This window comes from Rhea pennata, chromosome 1, assembly GCF_028389875.1.
Source record: "Rhea pennata isolate bPtePen1 chromosome 1, bPtePen1.pri, whole genome shotgun sequence".
Taxonomy (NCBI): domain Eukaryota; kingdom Metazoa; phylum Chordata; class Aves; order Rheiformes; family Rheidae; genus Rhea; species Rhea pennata.
The window spans coordinates 143288349-143309757 of record NC_084663.1 but is presented as its reverse complement, the minus strand read 5'-3'; the positions used below and the strand labels follow the sequence as shown (position 1 = coordinate 143309757).

The 21409-nt window shown below is 40.0% G+C and overlaps 1 protein-coding gene across 1 annotated transcript; it reads left to right on the top strand.

Moving 5' to 3' along the window:
• The first annotated feature begins 650 nt into the window (after positions 1-650).
• LOC134154839 (granulocyte-macrophage colony-stimulating factor receptor subunit alpha-like) lies at positions 651-19433 on the top strand. The gene is made up of 11 exons (XM_062601485.1): positions 651-678; positions 5371-5488; positions 5663-5796; positions 6888-7008; positions 9015-9144; positions 9237-9412; positions 13588-13727; positions 16836-16874; positions 17830-17959; positions 18608-18701; positions 19279-19433. The coding sequence occupies exons 2-11, from the start codon at positions 5404-5406 to the stop codon at positions 19397-19399; spliced, it is 1170 nt and encodes a 389-aa protein (XP_062457469.1). The 5' UTR covers positions 651-678; positions 5371-5403; the 3' UTR covers positions 19400-19433.
• The last annotated feature ends 1976 nt before the right edge of the window (positions 19434-21409 follow it).

Here is a 21409-nt window from a genome sequence, read left to right as displayed (position 1 = left end):
GCCTAACATGAACCAAACAAAAGCAGCACAGAACTGCACATTGAGGAAGTTCATAAATTTGGATCTTGTGTTTTCAAGACAACTTCTTTGCAAGGGAGGATTATTTTCTTGGCTGTTTGCAATGTATGCTTAAGGATTGGTCTTCCCAAAGGGAGAAACTGGGTTGATGCTGAGCTCATAAATGCTCTATACAGCCAGTTAGGCCGTGATAGAATTAAGTGTTCATGTTGTAAGCACTTTAAATATGAACCAGAAACAACCCCCCCCAAACTGCAGTCATTTCCAGAAAATACTATTTCTGGAAATGTGTCTGTCTGTAGGAGAGTATGTTAATATGCTACAGCCACTGTGTATTTGCACTTAGTGACTACTAGTGCTAAGTACATCCAACATAACAGGAAGGAAGAGTTACTAACATAATCAGTTTGTGTGAAATCATCAGCCTCTTCAAATTAGGAAATTTAAGGAAGTTCAAAAGCGATGAGGGAAATGATAAACTAACTCAGTTTTTGACTTGCAGCATTTGCTATTGAATACCAATACACAGTAAAAATCACTAGCTGACAGAGCAGAACGTCTGTCTGATGCCTGCATGACCACAACTACAGGTTCAAATGTCCTTGCTGCTGCGATCCAAAAATCAAACAAGATAAAGGAAGAGGTTTTTCTGAAGAGGAGGTATGTCTGTCTTTACTGTTATCTGTTGCTTGTTTCTTGTGACATGGAAGATTTGGTGCCTAATACAAAATTTATTATAGCTTGTTAGGTCCACTCACACTAGCACACTTGCCAAAATTGGATTGATTTCTTGTTTAAGAACATTAAAATTTTGATGATGCATTAGCCTATTTGATAAACAATGTAAATCTATGTAAAATTTCCAGAGCTTTTTACAAGAATCAAGGAAGACTATGAAATGTCTCTCTTGTCTGTTGCTCTATTAGACATCTGTTATCTGACATTTATTTTGCAATAACAGAAAAAAAATGCATTTTTCTGTCTCCTTTCTAATAATTAATCTATCTAGAAATATGTAGATTACTAGTACTTGTAAAAGAGTAAACCACATAATAACTGAAGTTGGAAGGCACCTTTGTAGACCTTCTAGTCCAAAACCTCCCACTCAAAGCAGAGTCAGTTAGAGCAGGTTGCTCAGAACTGCCTGTCTGGATTTTGAATACCTCCAAGAGACTCCCCAACCTCTCTAGGCCCCTAGATGTCTCATATTTGACCACCCTTGCAGTAAAAAAAGTTTTTCTTGTGTTTAAGAAGAATTTCCTGTGATTCAATTTACCTCTTTTCACTGAATACCACTGAAAAGAGTCCAGCTCAGTCTTCTTTACTCCCCTTTCAGATATTTACAGGTATTAATAAGATTCCCCTGCATCTTCTTTACTCCAGGATTACAGTCCCAGTGCTCTCAGCTGCTCCTCATATGAGAGATGCTCCACTCCCTTAATCACCTTCATGGCCATTTACTGAAATCATTCCCACATGTCTATGTCTCTCTTGTACTGGGGAGCCCAAAACTGGATACAGTACTCCAGATGTGGCCTCACCCGGAGTAGAGTGTAGGATCACCTCCCTCGACCTGCTGGCAACACTCTGCCTAATTCAGTCCAGGGTACTATTGGCCACCTTTGCTGCAAGGGCACATTTCTGGCTCGTAGTCAGTTTGTTTTCCACCAGGACCCAAGTCTTTCTCTGAAGAATTGCTTTCCAGCAGGTCAGCCCCCTGTGTGTACTCATGCATAGGGTCATTCCTTCTCAGGTGCAAGATTTTGCATTTTCCTTTGCTGAACTTCACAACGTTCCTCTCTGCCCACTTCTCCAGTCTGACAAGATCCTTCTGAATCACAATATAACCATCTGGTGTATCAACCATTTCTTCTTCTTTTTCTTTTTTTTTCCTTTTTTTTTTTAATCATCTGCAACTTTATGTCATCTATAAAAATCAAAATACTGATCTAGAGAGTGAATCTATTCTAAGAATGTTGCATTTAGGCAGCAATATAAGAGAAATATTTCACTATCTGATATGTATTGTCTGATTTTTATTCCTGTTTTTATGTTTCCCAGTAAGCCTGGCATGTATATGGTGCTCTCCATATGCCCGCAATTTATAAGCTTCAGTTTATCCTCACATCACCCTGTGAGAGAAATTCTTGTTCTCATTTCTGGAAGTCTGTAATGTAGCAGAAGTAGCTTGCCTAGAGCCATCCAAGAAAATATCACTAGCAAAGTGGGGAATTAGAAGCAAAGAATCTTGGTCTCAGGTAATGTCTTCTGGTACAGGATGCTTGCTGTACTCGCAGGTTGCAAGTAAAGACAATAAACCATACAGATTTACAGGATAACATATTAAAGTTTATAAGTCAGATTTTTAATGCATATTTTGCTGTGGAAACTACTGTAGATATACCATAACTTTTAAACATGACTGTATTTTCCTTCTGCCACTTTTACAACTCAGATCATTCCAGAGCAGATTGGAGTTTGACCATGTCTGTCTACAAAGGACCAAACAGGCACATGTTTTTGAGTACATCGCAAAAACATCCAGCTTATCAGGGATATGCTCATTTTTGCTGAATAAAACATATAGTTTCTGGTAACATTAGATAAAAAGTTTGGCAGTAATTTAAACATCATCTTTGAGAATATTTTGCTAGTGAAAAAGGAGGACATAGCCAAGAAAATATAAACATAATGGGCCATGCCCATACCTCTGAATAATAATTATAAAAAAAAAATGCAGGAACAGATCCATGACTCCAAGGCTGAGCAACAGTGGCTGGCTCACAGCTGCATAGCTTACATGGCTAGACTAGTTTTAAAGTAAATCTGTCATGGACAGAGCTAGGTAGAATAATTTGAAATTGAGCTACGGAGCAAGCTAAGACTTAAGGGCTGTGGAAAATGAGGTGCTTGAGTTCCCTCCATGGCTCTCCCCAAGTTAGCAGTACAGACACATGCTGAGAAACCAAGACACCTGTGAGGCTGATCAGAAGAAAGGAAGGAAGGAGTATATCAGAAACAAAAAGAAAGTTAAGGATGGGAGTTTTCAGCCTCATAAATCTCAGATGAAGTGTTTTTATATTATTTTCTGTATCAACAATATGTAAGGAAAAACCACTTATTTGAAGGAACAGGCTAATCTAAACACAAATACATTTGCAAAAGTCTGACATGAGTATACTGTCTTTCTGACACCTCGATATTGAGGTCTATTCAGAGCAGAGAAAGTTTGAGTCTGTCTGCAAAAGACCGGTCTAGCAGAGGATGGAGGCCCCGAAGGCATGTAGCTTTTACGGATGCAGTGGTGGAGCCATCTGCTTGGCCGCAAGACGTGGATGGGCCAGGCAGGTGGCTTCTGACTCAACACAGCTCTTCTGCCTCTTACCCTGTCGGCAGGCCAGAGAAAGGCCGGGGGCACTTGGCTGTGTGTTGATACATTCAGCTAAGGAGTGAAGGCACAACTCAATACTTACTCCTTCACGTATAATTTGTTTTAAAAGTCAGTCGGCTATGAAACACAAATCCATTGGGAAGCAAATGGCCTGAGTGCTGGGGCAGGTGGAACTACTCTTTCTGAAAAGGAAAGTACTCTTCCCGCTGCAAACCCAATGTTATGTCCAGAGCCTGGAAGCAATGCTGATGGCAGCACTTCTCTAGGTAGGATGAAGTCTCTTTGGCAGTACTACAGGTGAGTGTTTCCATGATAAAATATGGAGAGCACTCATGGTTTGGGAGTGTTTTCACGTGTTCAGAACTTGTGGGTGATTTTGACAGGAGCCATGAGGGCAGACAGCTGGAGAAGACGAGAAAGATGAAGCAAAGAAAATGGGGGGAAGGGAATAACAGGACAGAAAAGGAAAAGAAAAAGACTAAAAAGGAACATAGGATGAGGAAAGGAAGGAAAAAAATTCAGAGTAACTAAGCAGAAGACTGAAGAGGGAAAAAATTTACTTATATGAAAAGGGGCAGAGAAAACGGACAGAGCCACTCCAGCTTCCTATGTATAATGCTGGGGAGATTACTGATAGCATGGGAAAGTAGAGATAATTGTTGAGCCCGATATCTCATGGAGCATTTCAGTGCCAATCCTCTGTATTGCTTGTACAGAAGATTCTTCAGTATCACCTCCCAGCAGCTGTGGCCACATCCTTGCTGTAACATGATGATTTACAAAGAAAAGACTGATGCTGCAGAGATAAACAGTTTGATTCTTAGAGACTGTGATGGACAGGGCATATTAAGTCATTTTGCACAAAATATGATATGCCATGTGGAAATAAGCAAGACTTCAGTTTGCTTTGAGAGTTTGGCTGGGTTTTTGTTCACACAACAAATGGAATTGGTTCAAACAATCTGGAATTGGTTCTCTGGAAATGGCAATACAAATTAATGTAGGAGGATAGTAATTTAAGAAAATACAGCTATGTTTCTTTTTTCCTGTGCTTGTAAGAATGTACCCCGTAACCTTAGAATTAACCTTAGAAATACCTGCAGTCAAGAAAATTGCTATTAGAAAATTAGACTGCTGGAATTTTTAAAATAAATTAAAAAAAATCATTAATCAGTGTTGCTTCTTCATGTAGAAAGGAGCAGAAAAACAAGCACTGGGAGAAGAGAAATCATTTTCAGAGTTTTAACTTCCCCTGAGAGAATAAAAATGGTACCTAAGCTCTGGATATCAGCTCTGTCAGGAGCTGATGCCAATGTTTGGCTGTCTCTGGGCAGACTTCCATATCACACGAATGAATATGGAATTATCCTTTGCAGGTACTCACATTTCTTCATTAATTTAAATTCACCAAAATTCTCTATAACATCTGACTCCTAAGTTGCAACAAGTAAGCTCAGTATTTGAAGCAGACTGTTCTGGCATGAGGGGTGTAAATATCTAAACAGAAAGAGAGAGAGAGAGAGAATCCAGTTTAAAAAGCGGAGAGTCACTTAGCATAACCAGTAGGAAAATCTGTGAAAGGTGTCTTAAGCCCCACCAGTGGGTCTGGGCCAGAGAAGGGCAACTTGTGAAAGCACAGCCACAAAAAAAAGTAAGTAAGGAAGAGAAGCATGGTCAGGAATAATTACTGATTACTTCTTACAAAATACATTTAGGAAAAAAGATATCCAAATCAAAGAAAGTCAGTAGAGGAGAGCATAAAATAAATTATGAAAGTTAATAAGTCTTTTATACAATAAAGATAAAAAAGACTTTAAAACAAGTACTGAGAAATTTTATATATATGTATACACACGTATATATATGGATCTACATATGCACCAAATGTAAAGGAAGCTTTCTAGAAATCCAAGTACACCTTGGCATCACCCTTTTTTCTTTCTTTTTTTTTTCCCCTTAAGGCTTCCTTGTTGTCTCTTTCCAGAGAAGAAAAGATGATTGATACTCTCGGACTTATTTGCATGATTTGGTGGATGACTCTATTTCATTCCTTGCATGCTGATACCTGTTGTAAGGAGCGTGAGTAAAATGCTTTTGCAACAATATTTTGAGAAACAGGGTTTAAATTCTCACTTATGAGGGATATTTGCAAATAATCTGCCAATTATTATCTTAGGCCTGCTAGATACTAGCCTCTGCACTGAATAAAAGCAACAGTATATCCTTGCTGAAAATATTGTATAACATTTACAGTAGAGACACAAGAATCACCTATTACAAACTTGATATTGAACTGGAGAAAAATGGAACTGTCTTGGGAGAGCAGCATGAATTTCTCTGAGTACACTTGTACTGTGGCCACAGATATGGATCCTATACAGAAAAAGGTAAACTTGCTATTTATTGAGGATAAATAATGACACCTCTTTCTTTACCTTCTATAGATTTCATTTATCATGAAAAAAATGAATCAGTTACAAGTAAAATTTGATTAGTGGTTCTTTACAGTCTACAGTTTGATCTGTATGGAGGCTGTGGAAAGCTGCAAGTGTTAACATGCACTCGCTGTAAGAGGAGCATCCTGTACGTATCAGAAAACTCTGGGGACTAAAGTGGAAAGAAGGCTACAGCCTGAACTGCAACTAAGCCGAAGCGTGAAATAGGAATCTAGCTGCTGAAATAAAGGAGAGTAAGACTAAGACAGACACCTAGAGAATTTCCCCTGATAACTGAACTCTATGGATCAGACTATCAACCTGTGACAATTAAGCAAGGGTGACAGAGTATAAGAATCTGAGGGAAAAAGAGACCCTTCAAATGAAAAGTGAACTCCCTAAATACTATTATGCACATTAAATATCTTAGATTCTTCATGCAGTGGTTCCCAGTAAATTAGGTCATGCCTCTGGAGCAGGTCCACACCACCCAGGGAGAAAAGTAGGGAGCTCAAGAGAGAGTGGTTATTAAGCTCAGCAAAGTAGATGCCTTAATTAGAAACTTATATTACAATACTGCATCACACTTTTACTGAAGATTATAAACATAATGCCATAGACTATCTTTCTTAACCACAGGGTACATCAGATGAGTATGTATCAGTGCGGAATCCCCTCTATCTCCCTTTCTGTAAGATCGTCTCATTAAATTCTGTTTTGTTTCTCCCTTTTATTAACCATCTTCTAATACATTACTAGGTTATTATCAGCTTTCCCTGACATTAACGTATGAGTATAGTAACAAACTCCTGAGCTGGAGAACTTTTTGTGTAGTTATGCTTCTTTTGAGTCATCACTCAGCTACATCCTACATTAACCTCAACTGGCAAAGGAGACACTTAGCCCATAAGTCCAACACACTCATATATAAACTAGATTTTGGCCCTAGGAGTTGAGTTGCTAACATGTACTTCCAGACTCAGCATCATCTAACACAGAAGAGCTAAAAACAGGAAATAAAACACTAATGTGTTATTTTTCAGGTGGAGAGTTCACCGTGCTGCTTTTCAATTGAGGTAAACTTGCCCCTCCACAATGGTGCGGTCTTTACCATTGAAGTACCAAACACAAACATCTCAAAAAGCTGCGCATTTATTCCTAGAGGTAATGCTTTGAGGTCTGGGTAAGATTTTCTCCATTTGAAATCTTTTAAGGGTGAAAAAAAATGGCTTGGAAAACAATTCCTTATAGGAAGGAAGTTAGCTGCTTTCCTTGGCTTTAATAGTGCTTTTTTTTTTTTCTTTCAAATCTGCTAACTAACAAATGTTTCCAGAGTTATGCAAGAGTTGTACTAGTACAGATGTATCAGTAATTGCATTACTTTCTTTCACCCCAGGGCTCCAAAATGACACTGAGTAACTGTGGTTTAGAGATAGATTCAAATAACTGTTCTGACTGCTAGAAATTAAGATGGTAGCACCTACAGCTCTATTAAACTTTCTTCTGCTGGACTGTTGTTGAGTTCGTCGTGACCTAGATCACAAAGCTAGCTAAAGGAGAGGAGAGTGATCCATTAAATAAGTCGATGGGAGGAGGAGAGAGAAAGGAAATGCTGGTGATAAGCAGCTACGAGCAAACTGAAGGTAGTAATCTCCTGATCTGGCCCTGGCACATCCAGACCTCAAGTTCCCTCAGCTGGTACACACCCATTGAGACAAGATAATTGTCTACAAATACACTCTGAGCCTGCCCTACATGTGAGTTACCAAGTGAGATTTAAGCAGATCCCAGACTCATAATTCCGAAGTTGTGTTTTTAATGGCCCATTTTCCATTTCCCTCTCAGTTTTCTCCACCAAAGTTGCCCAGTCATGAGTAGTTCTGCTGCTGTGCAGAACTGGAGTATTTCACACTTGTCAGAGGTGACAAGATTAGCAGCTCACTTGTACCCTAGTAGAGAGAGTATTCCCCTACTCATCTCATTCTTGGGACCTGGCAAAGGAAACATTCTTATGGCACTCCTCAAAATGCAAGACAGGACATTGGTTTTTAAAACCCTTTGCTTTTGATGTGTTTTTCATAACCAGCCTAGTGTGCAAGTTCCCCATGAGAAACTCAACCTTGCTTCCACAAGAACTGACTCGCTATTGAGTGCTGTGGAAGATTGGAGACATTAGCATAGGAAGTCTCTATCCTTTTGCTGATGTTGTGGCACACTGAAGCAGAAGCCAGCAAATTCACTGAAGAAAAAGGGAGAATGAAGCTGAACATGACTGCACATTCCACGGTGAGGGTACTTCTGAAGAACAAGAGTTTCCTCTTTGAACATGCTCCAGAAAAGGAAGTGATGAAGCCACTTCCTTCCCAGGGCAAAAACCTCTAACTGCTAGGCTATTTGATCAGAGGGTACAACAAGTTTACTTTTCAAAGTCTGTTTTTTAAACACAGTGTATAAACAGGACAGGAGAAGTTTTCTAAATGTTAATCCCAGAAGGAGAAATGTATCTCTTTGTATCTCAGCGTCCAACAGGATGCTGTTGAAGACGAGTATGCCTTGCTTTACCTATGTGACTGTAGTAATCACTCCCAGGTTTCACAGTTCAGAGGTAGTCAAAAGAGGGTAAGAGTCCAGTTTTCTCAGTTTCCTTTATCTATCACGCATAGCTCTGCACTTGAGTTTCTGTTCCTCTCTGGAGGCCTCAGTTAGGCTCTTGGTTTTTCCCACAGAGGCCACCAGGAGCTGAAATACATCTTGCAGGGACACGGTGCCTATTATAGGGGACAGAAGACTAAAAGGGAGATATTTGTTTGCTCAGTGGTGTGACATGAGCATTTAATTTTGAAGTGGAATAACTTGGAAACTACATGGGACATATCAAAGAACAGGAGTAGCCAGTGTTGATGTCAATCTGTATTAGAGAAGTACAGACTCTCTCGGACTTTAAGACCAAAGTCTTAAAGATGATTTAATTTTAACTATGCCTTCAGCATCTAACAAATCTGTACTGAACACAAGATAAATATCCTCCATTTATGCTACCTAAAATGAAGCACGTCATTCTTAAACTCATGTAATCATCAGCTGAAGTTGTAGGTGCCTAAAATACCTAAGTGGATGCCAAGACCTTCTGGCTTGGAGCAAGGGGACATGGGACATTCCTCTGTTTGCAGGCATGCCCGGGACAGCCATTAAAAATTTCTCCTGTGTGATTTACAATATTTCCCTTATGAACTGCACTTGGCATGCGGGCAGGGATGTGCCACGTGATACCCAGTACTTTCTCTACTGGCAGAACTCAAGGTGAGTAGCTTTACTTGACTCTAGGCAATTCTGAATTCTGATTCAGCACATGACACCGCATGCATTCAACTAAAACACCTTGCTGTACACAGAGAAGAAGAAGAGAGGGAATGTGAGCTTTATGTTGAAGATGAAAACAGGAGGCACAGGGGATGTCAATTCCAAAATGTAATGATAAAAGATACAATTACTTACTTTGTGGTGAATGGGTCTAGCAAAGACTCCCTGATCCAGTTCTATGATGAGTACATCGAACTGTATACAATTGGTAAGTAATTTCTTTCTGCTTTATTTTTTTGTATATAAAAAAGGACGTGGGGAATTTAGCTCTGAAGAGAGAGAAAATAAAAAGTAAAACAAAGTCTGTAGCTATTAGAGAATTCTACACTGCAGGACGGACTTTGATTTATGATAGCTAAAAAAATACAGTTCAAAAAAATGAACTAAAAGAAATGCAGAGACAGCCTTCAGCCTGTCTGAAATAACAGTTCAGAGAATCATAGAATCACAGAATGGTTGAGGTTGGAAGGGACCTCTGGAGATCATCTAGTCCAACCTCCCTGCTCAAACAGGGTCACCTAGAGCATGTCAGACAGGGTTGCATCCAGGTGGGCCTTGAAGATCTCCAGAGAAGGAGACTCCATAACCTCTCTGGGCAACCTGGTCCAGGGCTCTGTCACTCTCACAGGAAAGAAATTCCTCCTTATGTTCAGGCAGAACTTCCTGTGTTTCAGTTTGTACCCTTTGCCTCTTGTCCTGTCACTTGGCACCACTGAAGAGAGTCTGACCTCATCCTCTTGACACCCTCTCTCAAGGTATTGGAAGACATTAATAAGATCGCTTCTCCAGGCTAAACAGGCCCAGCTCCAACAGCCTTTGCTCAAAAGAGAGATGCTTCAGCCCTCTAATCATCTTTGTAGCTCTACTCTGGACTCTCTCCAATACTGCCATGTCTCTCTTTTACTGGGGAGCTCAGGACTGGACATAGGACTGGACTGGACTCGGGATGAGGCCTCACCAGGGCTGAGTAGAGGGGCAGGATCACCTCCCTTGACCTGCTGGCAACACTCTGCCTAATGCACCCCGGGAGACCATTGGCCTTCTTGGTCACAAGGGCACATTGCTGGCTCATGGTTAACTTCTTGACCACCAGCACTCCCAGGTCCTTCTCCACAGAGCTTCTTTCTAGCAGGTCAGCCCCCAACCTGTACTGCTGCATGGGGTTATTCCTTCCCAGGTGCAGGACCCGGCACTTGCCTTGGCTGAACTTCATAATGTTCCTCTCCACCCAGCCTCTCCAGGTCTCTCTGAATGGCAGCACAGCCCTCAGCTGTACCAGCCACTCCTTCCAGCTGGGTATCATTGACAAACTTGCTGAGGAGGCACTCTGTCTCTTCATCTAGGTCACTGATGAGTAAACTGAACAAGATGGGACCCAGTACTGACCCCTGGGAGACACCACTAGCTACAGGCCTCCAACTAGACTGCACTGCTGATGACAATCCTCTAAGTTCCGCCTTTCAGCCAGTACTCAATCTACCTCACTCTCCACTCACCTAATCCACACTTCCTGAGCATGCCTAGGAGGATGCTATGGGAGACAGTGTCAAAAGCCTTGCTGAAGTCAAGATATGCCACATATGCCATCATAGAAGGCTATCAGTTTGGTTAAACACGATTTCCCCTTGGTGAATCCATGATGACTACTCCCGATCACCATTTTATCCTTCACATGATTAGAGATGACATCCATGATGAGCTGTCCCATCACCTTTCCAGGGATGGAGGTAAGCCTGACTGGCCTGTAATTTCCTGGGTCCTTGTTCTTGCCCTTTTTGAAGACTAGAGTGATGTTTCTTCCATCTCTCTTGTTCTCCTCTCCTGTTCTACACAATCTTTCAAAGATGATAGAGTGTGGCCTAGCAATAACACCTGCCAGCTCCCTTGGCACTTTTGGTGCATCCCGTTGAGGCCCATTGATTTGTGGGTGTCAGGTTTGCCTAAATGATCTCTAACCTGATCCTTCTTGACTAAGGGAAAGTCTTCCTTTCTCCAGACTTTCTCCACAGTCCCCAGGGCCTGGGATTCCCAAGGGCTGGCCTTAGCAGTACAGACTGAAACAAATGTGGCATTCAGTAACTCTGCCTTCTCTGTATCCTTTGTCACCAGGACATCCACTCCATTCAGCAGCGGGCCCACATTTTCCCTAGTCTTCCCTTTGCTACTAATGTGTTTGAAGAAGCCCTTCTTGTTGTCCTTGACATCCCTTGCCAGATTTAATTCCAAATGGCCCTTAGCATTCTTCATTGCATCCGTGCATACTCTGACCACATTCTTATATTCCTCCCAGGTGGCCTGCCCTTTCTCCCACATTCTATGTACTTTCTTCTTCTGTTTGAGTTTTACCAGGAGCTCCTTGCTCATCCATGCAGATCTCTTTCCTCCTTTGCTGAACTTCTTACCCAGAGAGATGCACTGCTCTTGAGCTTGGAGGGAGTAATGCTTGAATCACTGAATCATCTCTCTTGGACCCCTGATTTCCTTCTAGGGCCCTAACCCATGAGATTCCTCCAAGTAGTTCACTGAAGTGGCCAAAGTTTGCTCTTCTGAAGGCCAGGGTTGCAATCCTCTTATTGCCTTGCTTCCTCCATCCAGGATCCTGAACTCCACTATCTCATGATCACTGCAGCCAAGGCTGCACCCAACCTTCATGTCTCCAACCAGTCCTTCTTTGTTAGCTAGTACAATGATGTCCAGTAGGACACCCCTCCTCATTGGCTCCTCCATCACCTGCATCAAAAAGTTATCACCGATGCTCTGCAGGAGCCTCCTGGTCTGTTTGTACTTAGCTGTGTAGTCCTTCCAGCAGATATCAGGGTGGCTGAAGTTCCCCATGAGAACCAGGGCCTGTGATCGTGAAGCTACTTCAAGTTGTCTGTAGATGGCCTCATTGACTTCCTATTCCTGATTAGGTGGCCTGTAGTAAACACCCACGATAGTGTCACCCATAGTAGCCTGCCGTTTAATCCTTACCCATAAGCACTCAACATGCTCTCCATCCACCTCCAGGCAGAGCTCAGTACATTCCAGTTGCTCTCTCACATAAAAGACCAACTCCACCACCTCGTCTTCCTGGCCTGTCTTTCCTAAAAAGCACATAGCCATCCATGATGACATTCCAGTCATGTGAGCTATCCTACCATGTCTCTGTGACTGCAATGAGATGATGGCCCTGAGACCACACCCAGATCTCGGATTCCTCCTGTTTATTCTCCATACTGCATACATTGGAGTATAGGCATTTCAGAGAGGTAGTTGTGCATGCAGGTTTCCCAGGAGGGGTGGCAAGAGGATCTCCCATAGCCATATCTCATATGCACATCCCTGGCTGCATGCACCTGCTGGAGGCCCCTCAACTTGAGGTGTGTTTTGTTGACTACCCTATCTCTATAAATGTCCCCTTCCCCCATCCTTCCTAGTTTAAAGCCCTCTTTACCAGTTTGGCCAACCCATTGGCAGACACACATGCCTGGTGATGTGAATGTATCCACGTAATTTAAGTGATGAAATGGAGAGGTCAAACTTTCAAGGCCAGACTTTAATTGCACTATCAAGCTGACAGGCTCTTCAGTCATCCTATATTTCCTTGCCTTTCTGAGTGTCCTAAAACCAGAAGGAGCTTACAAATTAAGACTGTTTTAGTTAAATAGGTAGATACCTGTATATGAGCTAGGTGTATCTAACAGATATAGGGTAGGATTCAGATGCCTAAATATGTGCATCTAGTGCCATTGGAGGCACAGTAAGACATTCAAGACTTGCACAAGGCTTTCAGATGTAGTCCAGGACTGGTGAGAGACCAGTGCCCTTCTGGGCACCATAGGAGACAGCTATGTTCAAGCAACTGAATCCTGCCAGTAGTCAATGAAGACCATAAAGTCCAGTGAGGTGTTTAGCTGAAATAACCTAGACATCATGGGCAGCACTGAGCAGGTCTCCATTGACTGTAATGGTTAGATACTTGGTTCACATATAGACAACTACATTCTGGGCACTCATATTCAGATGACTTCATTTTCTATGTAAATACTACTATACACATATAACCTCCATCCTTTCCTCTATGGGGACCTGCATTATCAATATGAAATTTAGACACAGAAAAATGACATTATGTTGATTGTATTGCTGAATTACACAAAAGCCTTCATGCCTTTTTTACATGGATTCCGGTTACTTCAGATGTCCAGCACCAAGTGTTGCATTGCCTAGTTTTGCTACAGAATTTTATTCCTGTTTACCAGATGATATGGGTTAACATCAATATCACATAGCTGTGCACAAGTTGCCTCAAATTCAGATGTATTTTACTATTTTTACTATGAACACGAGTTGTAGCTGATTATTGACCACATCTTTACTAATTATTTCATTTCATTCCAGAAAGACTTACTTCTCCGTTAAATGTCACTGTCAATTGTACTGGTGATCCACAGGGTTGCATAATTGAATGGCGAGAACCCGTTACAAGTCATGTGGGAAATAAAGATTGTTTTCAATACGAAATTAACATACAAAGTAAGGTAAAATAATTTATTGAATTTCATTTGGCACTATATTTACATACGTGCATGCACATAACAAACAAATTTTATTTTCCTTCATTTATTAACTTGTCTCATAAACTGTGGTGGTCTCCTGCTTTGGTCCTGCTGTTCTTGCATCCTGCCACTGCAGGATATGCTTATGAGGAGTGTTTCAAATAGTCAAATTTATACTTTTTCCAGCTAGTTCTCAGACAGTACACAGAAACTCAAAGACTGTTGAGGGCACACTTAAGCCAATGTCATTCCGAAAGAATCACATCAAATGGCCACAGGATGGCAGCGCGGGATCAGGAACACGAGTGCTGCCCTTGCTGCACGCTTAAGCACCGTCTAAGTCCTGTCACATTTTAGCTGGTTCCCAGAGGAAGCTCAGCGTCAGTCACTTTGCAGGCATTTTGCAGACACCGGAAAGCTCACAACTGCCTCACATGGGACTGCTTTTTACTGTCTGCCTGTGCACATCTATCCCACCACCCATCCAGCAATATGATGTTCTTCGGCAACCTTCTTTCAGAAAGTGTCCTTCCCTTGGAGCCCACCCCGGCCGTGCCAGTCCCCATTTTTCTACACAATGTCCACCAAAACCCCCTTTTTGAAATCAGGGTTGAAACAGAAGCCACTCTTCTGAGAAACAGAATACAGCTAGGAGGTGGGTTTCGCTCAGTTGGTTAGGTCATGGTGCTGCTAATGTCAAGGTCATGGGTTCAATCCCTGTACAGGGCTAGGCTGAGGTCTGGACTAAACGATCTCCAGAGGTCCCTTCCAACCTTACCATTCTGTGATTTCTACACCAGCACCTCAGGGTGGGGGTGGGGAAACGTTGCACAATGCCAGTGTAGACATCAGTGTTGGATATATTCACTTTTCAGCTACATGCTCTGTGCAGTCAGATGAAGCCCTATTCATCTCATTCTAAGGTAGATAACGGACAAATTGTGTCGTTAAAATGTTTCCTTTTTTTCCCCACTGATGATTATAAGAGAAAGATGATCAGCTCAGATTTAAATGCTTACCATGTAAATACCAAAAGCAAGCTGGGATTTATCCTACGCTATATACAGAACACTAGTAATTTAATTATCAAGTTACTACAGTAATCATAAACAAAGTACAGGACAATACAGAGCATGTCACTTTACCGTAGTGGTGACTAATTTCCACCAAGCGCAACTGAGCAGATAGACTGAGGTGTCAAATCCTCCTCCACAGATCTCAGTGCCTAAAGGACCTTATTTTAATAAACAAAAGGCAAAACAACAAAAAGTTGAAAACCTGCTTTGTTCTGGGAGCTTCAGGAGTCAGGCCAGGAAAATTCTCAGAGCCCCCAAAGTTGACACAGAGACAAGAATTAGCTCTTCTGGGAGGAAGATCCCTATCTTTGGGATATCTGTTTTATCATTTTATGATTTGCACACGTGGATGATGCCTGCTTTCTGACAAATAAGGACTCTGCTTACTCTGCTTCCCAGCCACAGCCATAAGGCTTACTTAGTGGCAATTCCTTCAGCCTTTGTAATGCAAAAATGTTATAGGAAAGACCAATTAAGGGCTAAACATAAACGTATGTTTCCAGTAGGTTAATACATCGTTAAATCTCATGAAAGTGCTCAAAGTCTGCAGCTTACACACTGCGGACAACTTAACTGTCTGGATAGAATATCTTATATGTATTTGTGGTATCTGCCTTTACAGCTATTTCAAGAAGCAATTGCAGTGTTCGTAGTTTTGCCTTTGGCTGGTATAATATGATAGTAAGATCTTGTTAAAGTTTTACATAAAGATATAGGCTAGAACATATGACTAACGCAATACAATGAAAGTATATTTCCTTTAAAGAACTACATATTAGCTTTTCTTTCCTATGTAGCAGTCAGAATAGGAGGGATTCATCTCACCAAAATGTTTAAATAAGATTCAGTTTTAGGACAAGACTCCTACATGTAGATGTGAAATTCATCTCATATGTAAACACCTAGATGTAGGTGTCTACATACAAGCTAGTTTCCCACTGCAGTCAACGCATATCTAGGGTTCCCTTCAGCTGAGCACACGTAGGCGCCCCGAGCCCCTTGAGATGCTCTGGGTACGTGATGCAGCTGCCCAGGGACAGTAGATATGACACACACCTTTCTGAAGCAGTCATCCAAAACAAGGCATCCAAAGCAAGGGCACTACATACCTAAGTTTAGGCAGCTCAACACGCCCACGCTGCCCGCAGTATAGGACAATGATTTCCACCCATGTCCAAAGCTGAAAGAACGCAGCAGACAAAGAGTTGTGGGGAAATACTAAGGACTAATTTATAAGGCACCAAATAAGCTGGATGCATTTTTTGAAATCAGACATTCCTTTCAATATCCTCTTTCTGACACTTCCATAATGCCAACTAACTTTTTGAGATTACATATGATAAATGTTTCCAGGACCTCCGCCTTTCAATGTCTTCTGAGATCCTAAATAAAACCACTGCTGGTGATTTTGTTTGCTCATTTCATACTCATGCTTTCTCGCTTCAATCTTAGATTTTCCACATTTTTCAGGTTCTTTGATCTAGGTCTGTGTTTGGTTCTAGTCAAATAAATCTTGACTGCATGGGATGTGTAACAGTATTTTGGGAAAACCCTGAGTGTAGATCACTCAGATCTGTAATAGAGGCTTTAACTGAGTTTGGAAGGAAAAGAAATTTGTTCACATCAATTTTCTGACACGTTATCAAATTATTGTGAAACAAATACCTTATAGATCTGCTTTGCTTGGAGGATAAACTGACTGCTTGAATAATTTGCATGTAATTCCCCTGGACAATAGTGAACATGTGCCTTTAGGGGCAAATTTAGCTTCACACAACCGTTGACAAATAATTTATTTTTCCTTTTTTTTTTTTTCAAAATGAAACGGACAAAGTCAAAACTCTGAATAAAATGCTACATTCTGAGACATTATTGAAGCAGAATCGCCAATTGAATTTTTCAGTTGAAAATTACTTATATTATTACAAGCAAGAAATAGAATATAAAAGAGATAGAAATATTTGATTATCTGATAAGAAAATCATAAAAATGAAAATTTGCTTTTGGTTTTCAGGATAAGCTCAAAGAAGAGAAGATAGATCCTCCCGTAACAGTAAGTTTTCTCATTTTACAAAAAGTTGCACTTTTGCTCTGTAGAGCATATACGTTACCGTTACATAGAACGAGTTACTTCTAGATCTATAGGTTTGGTACCAATATACAAGAATAACTCAGAAAGACATGTCTCATGGTATCTTTACATGTAAGCTTCTTGAATATGTTCTTTTGGAATACTACACCAAGCAGAATTTTCTATGCATTTTACAAACTTTCGTATTTTTTATTTATTTCACAGAAACATTTTAATCAAAGTTAGATGTTACACTTTGCTTAACAAAAAAATGGAAACACTTTCTTCATTTTTTTCTCGCAGTTGGTGGTGGAACATTACTATTGTAGTTTAGGACAGCTAGAGAGAGGAAATGATGTAATGATTTTCAAAATCTTTGAGTTGATTCCAATATATACCATTAGCCTCCTCCTTACAAACTTGCAGTCCTCTCAACCCTGAAAGCATCCTAGACTTAGTAGACTCCAGATTTTGTATGAAACTGTCGTGAGACCAGATGGCCCATATGTGCTAGGAGACTGTCTCAAAAACAGTTTGTCTAGCAAAGACAGCCACCATCAAGGAAATTTGTTCTTTGCACCATTGATCCCTGTAAGGGTTTTAAGGTAAACTTCTAGGGTGTTTCTCCAGTTTCAGCTTTCTGTCCTTTTGTTCTTTAGGATCTATAGACAAGGACAGGAACAAAGTGTCTTTAAAGCATAAGAGATTAAATTCAAGACCCAATAGTGGACTTACAGCTCCAAAACACAAAGATTCTATGGTAGGATGTGCTAGTTTTTCATGCTTTCAAACTCGGGGAGAACAACGCTTAACCACGGGATACCTACTAAATCATACCTTTACTTTTCCATAGAACTTGGATCAAGAAATTAAAACCTGAGTTTTATTAACATTTGCATACGAGGTAAAATACTAAGTTTAATTGCTTTGATTTTAGGTAAGGAACTACAGATATGAATTTCAAAATTACAATGCTAAAAAAAAATATATTCTGAAAATCAGAGCACGTGGAAAAAACTGTCTTGTAAACTCAAACTGGGGAGAATGGAGTGAACCCACTGAGTTTGGTAAGCATGTGATATTCTTTTCATCTAGATTCTTTTCCAGGATTACCACGTTCACCTCCCTTTCTCGCTCACATTCACAGATGTGGACAAAATCTTAATTCCTATGCACCGACATGGAAGGGACAGGATGGAAATTATTAACATAGAGAAAATGGCTAAATAGTACAATGATGTAGGTTGATACAAGTCTTTGATCAGTTGCATTTGTAAAAGCAGCAGATACTCAGATGCCAGGGTTATAGGTACAGCCTGAGGCAGACCCACCATTGCCTTTTGACAAATCTGTTGCTACCTTTCAGTCTTTGAAGATTTTGTCATGGATATCATTCTCTTCTTTCTGGCCCTTCCTTTTCTCCTTCCCCCCGCAATCAACATTGTTTACATAGTTTCACCATCTTTCCTTTTTATCCCCAAGAATTTTATGTTTCTTATGTTTTGTAACTTTGTTTCTCCTTTTGTGAAATTTAAATTGAGTTTTAAAATGTTTGTTTTAAAATGTACCAAGCACACCTTTTTGTCAAGGTTCTGTAAGATGCCAAATCAGAGTTCTTCAGATTATTCAAGAAGTTACATGAAATCAGCACTAATTACTACCAATCATGAAAGTTTTTCTGTCATGCTATGATTTTTGTCTTTTGGGTGTTTCAGGTCAAGGGAAAGATGATTTTATTTTTGTGATTTTAATTCTGATAGCACTTGGAACAATCTCTGTGACATTGCTCCAATTCTTCTTTTGCAAAAGGTAAAACAACCTTAGTAAAGTAGCTATTTCTATGAAACACAGGCATTCACCCTACCTCCAAAAACTACGAGGATGTTATTATTGGTGTCATGATTTATTACTACCAGTATGGTTTTGGCTGGCACTGAGCATACAAAATTGCTACAGGTGAAATGGGGGGGGGGGAGGGGGGAGAATATTAAAGTTAATAAGTGATGCAAACTTTTACTTTTAAGCATTTAACATCCACATTGCTTTGAAGTCATTAGCTTCACATAACACCAAACAACAGGGAATCAGAACAAATCTGTCCTTATTTTAATAAAACTTATCACTTGGGGTAGAAGAAAGATATTTTGTGTGACTGAAACTGACGATTTAAGAAAGTCATTTATTGTGACTAAACACAAAGTATAGTTACCCAAGAAATAAGCACAAAAAGTTATCCATCAGTCTCCATTTATTTTTCTTCTCCTCAAAGTGATTTGTCAAACAATACACATTCAGTCTTGAAATGTCCTTAAAGAGCAACAGATGATGTTTTTGCATGTTGTATTCCCAATATTTTAATTTCTTCATAATTGTTTTGTACCCAAAGGTACTGCAGCTTCAAAAGAGTATGTTCTCCCATTCCACAACCAAGAGACAAATTTAACATACCAACTGATGAAGATGTCCAGGTATGTTTTCTTTTCAATTTAGTCACGTTTATTAACTAGAATTCACCATGGGCTAGAAAAATTGGCATATAAAGACAAGAGTTGTATTTTATTTATTAAAAACTTTGAGAAGTATGTTGGTTTGAAACTAGAATTTTTTTCATAGCAGTGGTGAGACTAGTGATTATCCTGTATGCATTTGCAGCTATATATTAAGGACAGACTAATCATTTTAGCCAAGATTGACAATTTGTGTACCAGTCTTGCTAGGTAGTCGTTTCTATTTTGAAGTGAAGAAACATTTACCATCAACATTTGTTAATACAATGCAAGTGTTTCATAATTCTGACCTATATTCCTTTAAGAAATTTTTTACTTCAAAATAGAGATCAAGACTGGAAAGAATCTCAGCAGCTTTTTGATGTTTTGTCCAACTTCACCACTAATATTCTGCAATGTTCTTACAGATGTCTATTCTATAACAGATGGTCTATTCTAATGCTCAATTATCCTTGCTTTCAGAAAGCCTCCCCCCCCCCAAAATATACAGCCATTATTTCTTATATTTATTCTCTTCTTGGTTAGTGTCTTAGCTACTTGAAGTGGTGCTAAAAACATTGTTTGCCTCTGCATAGCAGTAGAATGCTTTGTACTAGCTGGTTAAAGCAAATATTTTATCTTCTTAACATTAAACAGATCATGATAGCTTTTATTGCTTGCAATATTCCAGCAGGCAACAAAACTTTTAAGAGGCTTTTAAAAATGACACTGAGAAAATTTTCCTTTACTCCTTTACTAAAAATCCTCAAAGCTATTATTCCTGATTGGAACTCTCCAATTTTGGTATCTATACCAAAAAATTATCTTCATACATGTACCATCTTTGGTTTTAATAAAAAGCAGAGAGCAATACAACTTGGATGAGTTCTCTCACACACCTTTTTAAAGTCATAAATACCCAATATCTCACGACAGTCAGCCATAGACTGTAACATGATGCCTTTCCTCTCAAGTTATTAAATGGCAATTGCTAGTAAAATAGTAAACAGTCTAGAAACTGTAGACACTGTAGATTGCTATTTTTGTAAAACAAACAAAAAACCCTAGGATTTGTTTTTCCAAATTATTGTACATACACTACCAAAATTACGCAAACCACCCCACTACAAGCTGGAAGTCCTTGTGGATATAGTTTCATGAGCTGGCACCAGCGCTTCCACCAGCGGCAATTGTCAGTGCTCAGGCAATGACCTCTACTCAGGTTTGTACCTGCAACCTGGCAGTGTGAAGACAATCTGTGCATCTATACACCTCAACAATTTCTAGCCCTTTCATTACCTATTTTAACCTAGTTTCTTACCCCTTGTCCACTTAGGCAATCCATGTTGAAAACACCTGAACACTGATCTTTTAAAGTGGATATGAAAGTAAAAACGTATTACTTCTGCAGAGCTGTCCTTCTCCACTGACTAGACTCCATCTCCCTAACATTTTCCAGCAACCGCTAATATTTATGACCCGTTTCAAAACTTTTAGTGTCCTCTGCCAATTGTAACTTTCTGAAACTTGCACATCCTGATTTTGTTGCTGTTACTCTTCCAAAATTCCTCATTGTTTCTTCTCTTTCTCACCGACAATAATGCTTTTCCTTAGACAATTGAAAGAGTTGTGATTTATAACCCTAAACTTCCACGCTGAGTTTGAACTTATACCCTTAACATGTTTATTAAAAAACCCATGCAGTTTTTAATTTGCTTTGGAAAACATCATATTAACCAACTCATTTGTTGATGCAAAAATAAAGATAGATTAAAGGAATAGAAGTAATCTTTTGTTTTGAGGTCTTTCTCACCCCAAATGTTTCCTCATCCTCAAGCATTTCTTCCACTCAGAATTAATTCTCTCACACCTTCCCTTTACCTGTATTAAATACATTCCAAGAACTTGCAGGACACGTTCTGTGTGCAGACACACTGTTTTTCCTCAACAAGCACCTGAGTGTGCAAGTTCCCATAGCTGTAAAGTCCTGCAGCAGTGACCAGTCTATAGACCCCCAGGCAACTTCCTCCA